Source organism: Athene cunicularia (genome assembly GCF_003259725.1).
Source record: "Athene cunicularia isolate RWA chromosome 23 unlocalized genomic scaffold, athCun1 chr23_part1, whole genome shotgun sequence".
NCBI lineage: Eukaryota > Metazoa > Chordata > Aves > Strigiformes > Strigidae > Athene > Athene cunicularia.
In genome coordinates this window covers 308-10,641 of record NW_020799130.1, presented here as the reverse complement: position 1 = coordinate 10,641, position 10,334 = coordinate 308, and the positions used below count along the sequence as shown (strand labels likewise).

The following is a 10,334-nucleotide window of genomic DNA, read 5'->3' as shown; positions in this document are numbered from 1 at the left end:
TGTTGGGAGCGGGGAGGAGCCGCCCGGGACCGCGGCCTCGCTCGGCCCAGGTGACCGTCGTACCTGCGGCTCGAGAAGTAACGAGAGCTGAGTGAGAAGTCGCGGGAGGAGAAAGTTGCAGCAAGCTGCGGCTGCAGGGCGGCCTGCCCAGGGGGCTTCAGGGAGCTTCCTGCGGTGGAGTCTCCGCAGCGGAAAGGCCCTTTGCCTCAGCCTGTTTTGGAAAACGGAAACGGTTATATCGGTCTATTTTTGTGAAACGCTGGGGCACCTACTGACTGATAAAATTTATTTGTTATAAAAGAGAACCAACCGAATAATCTTGCACCCACGGTGTTAGGGTCTTTTCACACTCTTTCTTCATGCTGGTCTGCAGTATCTTCAGTTCTCACTTTGCTATTGACAAAGCGCTGTGATGAAACAGAATTTGACCCATGTCCACATACAAAAAAAGTCAATAAAATTCCTCTGTCAGCAGCAGAAAAACAAATTCTTTTATATCTTGAACCAACAGAAATGCAAGTGTCATATCCCATATGTAAGCATCTAAATGCTAATTTTCTATTATTTAGACAGTGGGAGCGGAGTGCATTAAATACAAGGCTTTTTATTACAGAGACATGAAGTACAACACATGCATTAGCAGTTATGGCCCACAGAAATTTGCGCATCAAGAAATGCATGGATTACATACTGTAGCAGTATTAACTCAGCTAAAACACGCTATACATTTATATACATTCCTGTATACTACACAGTGTTAAATATTACAATGTAAGCAAAATTACGTAGGGCTGTATTTATGTATACACATAGAGTGATACTAGAGGTGAGAAGAATAGCTGCTGGAGAGAACTCTACAGTGAACAGTTTTAGTAATTTAAAAATATTAATGCATCTTCCTTATGTGGACAGGGCCAAATTAATGCTGCAGCTGCAAGCTAAAGGGCCTTCTTTTTCCTAATATTGTACAGCCTTCAGCCAATCTGAAACATGTTTGGCTCGTGAGCATAGTGATAATTCACATTAAATATTTAATGATGCCATAATATCGTGATGCTACATTCCCTCCTTTATTATTTCAAGATGTTTCATGGAACTTGCCTTATGCTGTATGGATTGGAGCAGCAAGTGGATGAATATCCTTTGTTTTATTACCCCCATAAAAAGCACAAATGGAAATACTCCTTCTAAACAATTGTAAGCATCTTTTAGCTTAAAAGTTTGTCTGAACTTTGGGGACAGGTGAACCCCATAGTATCCAAAAAAGGAATAGTTTTACAGTTTGATAGACCTCTTATGTTTTTTGACACTGTAGCTGAAAGTAGGAAGGTACTACCTTTATTTTTTTCCCCATTTTTTCATGCCTTCTTCATGGTTTGTGAAATACAAAATTTATGATTAATAAATTTCAGTAACTTGTTTTCTGATTTAAAAAACAATAAACTGCTAAATTATTAGTGTTATGCAAAATTAAAGCTTGTAATTCATGATTCTTTACAAATGTAATAGAGTATTTACTGGTAAATAAGAGATTCACTCAGTTTTCTGTGGAGGAAGTCAGTGGTGATACACTGAAAAAAAGTGTACTGTGGAGTCAAAGAATTAGTGATACGTGTGTCAATTGTTTTGTTCTTTTTGCATTTAACAGTTCAAATAGCGGAATGTGTTTGACATTCTGCTTTTAGACAGCCATCAAGCATCTGTTTGAATTCTCAAGGAGATTAAGCAGAAACATATTTACTGATCATTTCTCCTGAGAGCACCAGCGCCATCTTTAGCCTAATTTCATTTACTAGTCTTAATGTAAAATACATTGTTAGACTGTAAATTTTGTTTTATACTTTTATTCAATTTAAATAGTATCAGATGTGATTTTATGCCTGACTTTTCCTAATATGTGCACTTATATGGTGTATATTTTCCTTTTTAGCTGGAAGGGTAGTGTAGAATATTATACCCTGAGGTCAAAACAACCCTTTCATTACAGAGGAAGTAAATAGACTGTTTAAAAGGTTTAAAGGACTGGTTTCAAAGGGCTACACAACTTTTCTATCTGAATGTCATGGTTTCAGCTGGGATAGAGTTAATTTTCTTCCTAGTAGCTGATACAGTGCTGTGTCTTGGATTTAGTGTGAGAATAATGTGGATAACACACGTTATCAACATGCTGATGTTTGATTGTTGCTAAGTAGCACTTATCATAAGTTAAGGTTTTGCAGTTTCCTTTGCTCTGCCAGTAGGCAGGCGTACAAGAAGCTGGGAGGGAGCATGACCAGGACATGACAGGGAGCTGACCTGAACTAGCCAAAGGGATATTCCATGCCATAGAACGTCATGCTCAGTACATAAACTGGGGGCAGTTGACTGGGAGGAGTGGATCACTGCTCAGGCATCGGTCAGTGAGTGGTGAGCAATTGCATTGTGCATCACTTGTCTTTTCTTGTTTTTTTTTCTCTCCCTTTGTTATATTCCTTTTCATTACAGTTATTATTATAATATTTTATTATTGTTGTCATTATTATTCTATTTTATTTTATTTTAGTTATTTAACTGTTCTTATCTCAGTCCATGAGTTTTACTTTTTTTTTCGAATTTTCTCTCCATCCCACTGGGAGGGGGGAGGAGTGAGTGAGCAGCTGCGTGATGCTTAGTTGCTGGCTGTGGTTAAACCACAACAGTGAAACAGCTGGTTATAGTTGAATGATTCAGCTACTTCTATACATAGATCTTGCTTATGTCGCAATGTTCGATAATTATCCCAGCGTTGACTATAGCAATTAATGGGTTAACTCACACTATATTTGAAGATCAGTGGGGGCACGCCTGTTGCTGGCATTACTTGACAGCGACAGTTGCCTGGACAGAGAGAAAGGCTTAGGACTATCACAGTTTCTACTTTGTTTAGATTCTGAGCTCACCTCCCCTGTAGAGTCAGGAGTGTCTGGTTGGTTAGAATTTTTTACATCAGCATTGTAAGGAGGTTGGGCTTTGTTTGCACTGAAACTGCTTTGTCTTCTGTTGCTGTTTGTTGGAAGAGAATTTGTTGAGGCTCCTGCACTCTCAACCATTGCTGAGCAGTTCCAAGATGAACTGATTCCATGTTGTCTTCTGAAACTGATAATAGGAACAGTTCTATCAGGTTGCAGTGAAGTTTGAGATGGCATTTCAGCAAAGATTCTCAAGCATGTGCTCAAAGCGTTGTCTGCATTCTGAGTAACAGCACGGAAATATTTCTTTTCAGTTTCTTTTTCCTCATCATGCGCTTCAGTCCCAAGCTCACCAAGCAAGCCTTCATTATTATTTGTGCTAGTATTTTGAGTCTGACTGTCTAAAGCATTTGTAGCTGGCCTCTTCTTTGGCCATTTGTTTTCCTGATTGCGATGGGTGTAATTGCTGCTGCTTTCCATGTTATTCTGCACAGACTGAAACATGCGAGAATTTAGAACTGGGTAGAGGTCAGTGTCAGTTTGCTTCTCCGTTAAAAAGGTATAACTACTAAGTGCAGAAGGAAGAGTTTTTTGAGAGGTGGTGGATATTCCCAAGGAAGAGTGCGGTATCACAGAGTATTTCTTAGATTTGTTCACGTAGAAATTGTCAGGGTCATTCTTGTCTTTATTCTGCCCACAGAGTCCCATTTTAATTTTTCGGAATCCTAGGTGGATAATTTCTAGGATATTTAAAAGCAATGATACAGTCGCTATTGACTGCATGAATAATATAAACACTGTCTTTTCTGTTGGTCTAGATACAAAGCAGTCAACTGTGTTTGGACATGGATCTCTCTGACACTTATAAAGGGGATCTAGATGAAAGCCATAGAGAAGATACTGCCCAATCATAAACCCGACTTCCACTGCAGATCTTGTGAAAATATGTATCACGTAAGTGCAGAGCAAAGAGCCTCTCAGGGGTGCTTTGTTTAGCTTTCTTTGGTCCAATTGCCGAAGTTCTCTCTCCAGCCTTTTCCGATTTTCAGTCATTTCTAATTCGGTGCTTTCAAGTTCCACTCTCACCTGAGCTTTCTTTTTTTGCCTCTCTTTTTCCAAGGCTCTTAGTCTGTATAAGGCATGACCCATATACACCAAGGAAGGGGAAGACACAAATATAACTTGCAAGACCCAGTATCTTATGAGAGAGATGGGAAAGGCCTCATCATAGCACACATTTCTGCAACCAGGTTGTTCGGTATTGCATATAAATTCTGATTGTTCATCATTCCAAACATCCTCAGTTGCCACTCCGAGAACAAGCATTCGAAATACGAAGAGGATCGTTAGCCAAATCTTTCCAATAATAGTGGAATGAATGTGGACCTCTTCTAAAATGCCTCCAAGGAAATTCCAGTCTCCCATGGTTATTCTGCCATCTTAACACTAAAATGTATGAGAGAAAAAAAAAAATAAAACGTCGTAAAAGCTGCAGTCCTCCGTTAATGCATTACAAAAAAAGTGACACCGAGAAAAACTATCATATCTCACAATGTAACCATGGCAACAAGACCCACTAGCTCCTTGATAATCTAGGTATTAGTCTCTCTCATCTACAAAAGGGAGAAGGGCATCATCTGCCCGTGTCTAATTTATCAGTACAGGACATCCTGATAAGCAGATCACTATGAGGTATTAAGCACCCTCAGTCTGCATCATATCAGTGGAAGCTAAGGTGCCTGACTTGTAGTAGGATTTTAAGAGCAGTATGCGGTCTGTGTGAACCATCATCCAATAGCAGTGCCAGAGCAGTACATTTATACTTCGGACACTTATGAAGGTAGAGGAGTATTTCCTAGTCCTCCTTTTTGGATGTTCCAAGCCCCACTTCGCAGCTGAGGTTATGGTAATGTCCAATTGCTGCTTTGTAACAAAAATTGGTTACATAAAGGAACTCGAGAGGGAACATCTCACTACAATTGCACTGTTAAATTAAAGAATATAATTAGGCATATAATTTGGCACAGACAATTGATTTTTGTTTGCAGTTGTCAATGATAAATAAATAGAGTCACTGTAACTGGTCCAGTTTCCCCTGCATTTGAAATACAGAATAGAGTGCCTAAGTGTCAAGTGTTGCTATCTTTGGTACTGATTCTGTGCAAAAAAAAATTATTTCTGCAAAAATTCTCTACTGGAATTTTCCTAAATGATTACCATCTGAGTACAGATAAACTGGTAATATATGTGTGTAATTGCACATCTTTCTTTCCTATGTTTCTTTCTTTCTCCATTACAGGATACTACATTGTGGACAAGATTTTAAATTCCTTTTGAGTGTTTATCTTACTGTATATACTAACAAAAATATTTTCCTTTTTTTATGTGAGGGGATAAATGATACCTCTGTAGATTTACCTTTTCATTGTATGTACAGTACAAATCAGTAGAATCCAGTTATACTAAAACCAGAATAATCTGGGGTTTCTTTTTTTTTAGAAGAAAGGTGGTTTAACACTGTTTTCGATTCACATGGGATTAATTTTCACCCAGTAAAACAGGAATGTTATGAAATCAAATGGAAGTTGCAGTCTGACGGCTGCAATACCGATGAATAAAGTTTCCAAAGAGGAAACTTTATGTTAAGGCAGCCTACTAAACATGAAAATAATATTGCTTATCAGTATACAAATTAGACATTTTTTTAAAGACAAACAAATTAAAAATAAATGCAAATTAAAAAACGTACCTTTCGTTACAAAAATGTGTAAAATTAAAGATGTGCGGTGTCCAATAAAAAGTTACAACCCCTGCCATCTTCCATCCATGTGAGTAAATTTCACATTATAAGCAGTTTATTTTGCTACAGGAGCAAGTGATGGAGCACAAGCTTTGCACATTGAATTTATATTTGCTGGGGATGGAGGGAGGAGAAAATCAATCTGTTGTTGAGTCTGCTACTGCTCCAAGCATAATTTAACTACGACCAGTGAAAGAATCTCAGTTTAAAAAGCTAGAAATGAAAAATCTGCAGCTCTAAATTCCTTCAGATTATCTTCCCTTTTGCCTCCCCAGCACTTTCCAAGTTTTAAGAACAATATCAGCCTCAGACAAACAGAATAAAAGAGAACTTTCAGACTAACTTTTAGTTTACGTATCTCAGTAGCAGCAAACACTCAGCTTGCCTGTGCAAAGGCAAAGAAGATAAATCCTCCCAGATACTATCGTCATAAATTTCTGCAGAGAATCTGTTCTCCTGGAATGGCTTAGCACCATGCTCCTGATGTAAAAATCCAATGGTAGTACTTTTGGCCACTCCAAACTCCCTCCCTCTTCATAGATAGCATCTGTTCTTATAGTCCACGGTTCTGCACCTCTCATTTATTCTCCTTAGGCCATCTTACTTGTCATACTGACTTCTTTAAAACACCACTGAATGTGGGAACTGTTTTTACACCATTTTCCCTATCCATATAAATCAGTATTTCTTTTTAGGGGCAGATCATTATCATTACAGTCTAAGTATCTTGGTCATTCTTCTCAGTAGTGATACCTGTGTATAGCCTGTAAAAACAGACCAGGTGACACAAATGCTCTTTTTATCCCAGGCCTTCAGCTACCCCTCTGCATTACCTCAGCAGGAAGAATACCTAGAACAGGCTGACATATTTTCTGGTATAAAAGTATGGGAGACCTCGGCTGGTCCAAGGGATCGGAATGTAAGTTTGATATTGACCTTGAGCAGATACCCGTACACCCTTAAGAGACTTGAAAGTCCCAAGAAGAGCTGAGTAAACAAGAGTAAGGAACTACCAGACCGGAACTGCCTGACCGCAAGGAAAGGAAGGTTATCAAGGTTGTAACAGAGAAAGGTCATCCAATCATGAACTGTTAGTCTCTAACCGATCATATATGGACACATACTCTTAATAAAGTTATAAAAAGGCTTGTTAGAACAATAAAGTAGCCATTTTACACAATTCGGTGTTTGTCATGTCCGTCTCAACAGTGACATAAAAGAGTGCACAAACTGCCTAGTCTCAAAGAACAGTGATTTTCTAGGTGTTTAGTTATGCAAGGGCCACACATATTAATTCCTGTAATTGTTCATGGGTAACAGCCTCCTGTTGTTAACTTTTTCTTTTCAATTTCTCCCTTTCATATTCCTTTCTTTACATCAGATGGATCGTCCCAGCAGAGTTGCCCTGTAACTCAAGTGAATAAATGGGTTTATTCTACTGAAGAACCTGCTTGCTTACAGTAAAGGATTCAGTAAAGCTATACACCATACATCCTCTCCATGTCAGAATGTGGCAGAATTAGAAATGGAACCCATGGTTGCACCTGTATTGCACAAACGTACCAACCTCTGTGTCTCCCTAAAGGAGGATAAAGATGGAGTCACTGGAACAGAATGAATACTCCCTATCCTAAATTACCCTTCACTGAGTTTAAAAAATATAAGGTTAATGTGAAAGAGAAGATGAAAGAGTGGTGGCAGAAGTTTTACAGGCTAAATGTACATAGAATCATAGAATGGTTGGGGTTGGAAGGGACCTTAAACCCATCCAACCTGAGTTTCAACACTTCCAATGATGGGACATTCACACCTTCTCCGGCAACCTGTTCCAGTGTCTTACTAGTTTCATCATAAATAATTTCTTCCTTTGCTTACATAAAGATTCTAAGAGTAAATGCTATCTTTAAAAAGTCTGCCTGCCACACAGACATAGATTGTGGCTTGCAAGCTGAGCTGATGTGTGAAAACTATTTGAGAGAGCTTAAAATCTACTCGAAATTTTTGAGCTGATCAGACTGCTACAGTGCATTTTGGGGACTGATGTTAGGCTGGGGAATACGCTTTCAAACACTCTAAACTTCAGTAAGTGCCCGCAAAAAAATGTTGGGGAGAGGGGAGGGAAAGAGACCTTGTTGTAGAAAAGGAAAGATGGGAAAAGGAATATGCTCGTTTTGTCTACAAAGATTGTCCTGGAGTCAGCATTAGCAGCGCAATGGCCAAGTATATGGCCTTGTTAGGCATGCCTAGTATTAATGTGTAAGTCCACTGCTAGGATCAATACGAGTTAAGAAATATTTCTAGCACTGTAATTCTCTTTTACATGGTTCTCAGCGCTCTGCAAAAGTGTATCGCTGATCCAAGTGTCCTGTATAGGATAAATAAACTTCCTTGGCTGCGAATTCTAAAAATCTAATCATCTTTTAATTTTGGTGCTGAGGATCTGTCAATAGGTCATGTCCGATTTCATAGTTAAATGACAGCTTGCCTGGGAACTTTCGATCAGTTTCGCAAGCTATCCGTCTACAGCCAGCCATTTCTACTAAGTACTTAAAGCAGGTTTCTAGACATATTTCTCTTCTATCGAGTACTTAAATTAGGTTTCTAAACATTTTTTCTGCTATTGGTGAAAGTCTGTTGAAGTGGTCCACAGGCCTCCCCACATCTTGCAAAGATGCTGAAGCTTTGAAAATCCTAAGTCATCAGTGAGACTGAACTAGGGTGGCTGGGGATCTACTTGTTCTCTAAAAGGTAAATGTTAAGACAAACATTTAATAATCTGCACATAATATTCTGGGATGCATTATCTCATTTAAAATGGTATTTCAGTCAAATAACAACTCGACAACATGCAATGTTTAGTAACAAAATACTTAGTGACATTAAGGAGATAATGCTTGGTTTTCTTCCAGGTCTAGAATCTACCAAACTGGCTTTTCATCATGCAAACATCCCCCAAACTTTAAGTACTATATTATGTTTTCTTATCTTGGGGTCAAATGCCACAGAAATCATTCAATCATGGAAATATTCTCTGACAATCAAGACCTTTTCATTCCTACTCATCAATAATGTGCACTTTATGTGTACAATTGATTTTTATTTTCTACTGTATTTGTCTGACCCACAATGGCCAGCTAGATGACTAGAGGCACAAACATCCGTGATGTGTCCTATAGGCTTTCAGGGTAATGTTGACTCACTCCCATAGTTTTCTTTCAGTAGTGAAGTTAGGATCACAAACAGTAATCTGCAATAATGAGAAATTTGGACAACCATACTACTCCATATTGTCTTTAGGACCACTAATCCAGCAGTCCTGTGTTTGAAGGCAGAACAGAGAATACCGTATAAAGACTGAAACACACGTTCTTCATATTTGTCCATTTTCTGTGCTGGCTGATAGATTCACTTTTGATTGCTAAGATATGCATGCAGATCAGTAAGATTTGTGTTTTCACTTTCACAAGCAAAATTTCTGAAGGTGCCTTGGCATTTATCTAAAAGTTTAAAGTGTTTTACTGGTCACTAATGAGCTATTTTTAACCTTAGATAGCATGCCGTATTTCCACTTGGAACTGCCCTTTTCCCCATACGTTATTCACTGCGTTAAAATGAGCGTCTTGTAAAGTAAGCAGGATGCTTGTACTCCCCAAATGCTCCATTTCAAGACATTTACAGAATGCTCAAAAAACAGTTTCTTGCCGTTTCTGATTGTGCATAAGTTTTGTAGATCTGAGGCCAAAGCATTTAAATCGCATCCTTACATCCAATTGGATGAGCCTATGCATCTTTAAAGAAAAGGTAATTGCTTTTCCTTGAAGAGGACTTTAGCAATATGCCAGTTGGTTGGGTAGCTTGGACTGCATGTGTTCAATCATGTGAGTAATAGGCAAATAATAATAAAAACTATTTCCTTGGCTGAAATGTTTTACACTTCTTCTGGCCACTGTGTGAAGTATTTTCCAGTTAGTCTTTAGGGTGAGATTTACTGACCTGAGGAAAAATTTTTTGAGGCACTGTTGGTGAATGCAGGAGGGACATTCCCATTTCTCACAAATGCTTTTGTCTTCAGCAGGTACCAGTTTCCTCAAGAAAAGGCTGGTTGGTTGTAACAGGTGTCACTGGCTCTGGATGTTTGCCCGTGGAGCTGTGAGGACTAAACATATTAAGTTCTTGTCCCTAATTGGAGATGAACTGGTTCTTGTGGGGTGGCAGGTAGATTGGGTTGAAGTGTAGGATTTCTGGTTTGCGAGAAAGGGCACTGAATTCTCACTGCATCCAGGGTTCCCCAGCGATTGCGGATCTGAATGTTAGTACCACATTAAGTAAGTGTGCTACTCCGTGTTTTCCTTAACTGTTTATTTTGTAGTATTTAGTCATATCCCTTAAATATCGGTACTGAAATTAGCCTAATCTTTTAATCAATAATTGTAACTGCTGTGTTGTTTTAGCCTTCTGTGAAACTAGTCTAAGTACGCTGTTTTTGAAATTTGTCTAAACTTTAATTGATACAGCTCTCAAAAAATTCTTTCAGGTGCTGTTGCAAAACTGAGAAAGGGGAGATCTGGGAGGCATCGGCCTTACACAGCCTCTGACAAGCAGCTAAG

At 38.7% G+C, this 10,334-nt stretch overlaps 1 protein-coding gene and 1 long non-coding RNA gene across 5 annotated transcripts; one reads left to right on the top strand and one right to left on the bottom strand.

Moving 5' to 3' along the window:
• Positions 1-202: 202 nt before the first annotated feature.
• LOC113488248 lies at positions 203-4,161 on the top strand. Its single transcript, XR_003399894.1, has 3 exons — positions 203-2,406; positions 3,746-3,881; positions 4,048-4,161. It is a non-coding gene; the product is annotated as an uncharacterized LOC113488248 (long non-coding RNA).
• Positions 2,580-9,759, bottom strand: GJA9 (gap junction protein alpha 9). 4 transcript variants are annotated; one of them, XM_026863319.1, is made up of 2 exons: positions 9,721-9,759; positions 2,580-4,847 (listed from the first exon to the last, which is right to left on the bottom strand). In XM_026863319.1, the coding sequence occupies exon 2, from the start codon at positions 4,350-4,352 to the stop codon at positions 2,796-2,798; it is 1,557 nt and encodes a 518-aa protein (XP_026719120.1). In that variant the 5' UTR covers positions 4,353-4,847; positions 9,721-9,759; the 3' UTR covers positions 2,580-2,795. The 4 variants fall into 4 exon arrangements, with proteins under 4 accessions (XP_026719120.1, XP_026719118.1, XP_026719122.1 ...); XM_026863317.1 differs by lacking the exon at positions 9,721-9,759 and adding an exon at positions 5,677-6,122; XM_026863321.1 differs by lacking the exon at positions 9,721-9,759 and adding an exon at positions 5,677-6,122 and having other exon boundaries at positions 2,580-4,373.
• Positions 9,760-10,334: the final 575 nt, after the last annotated feature.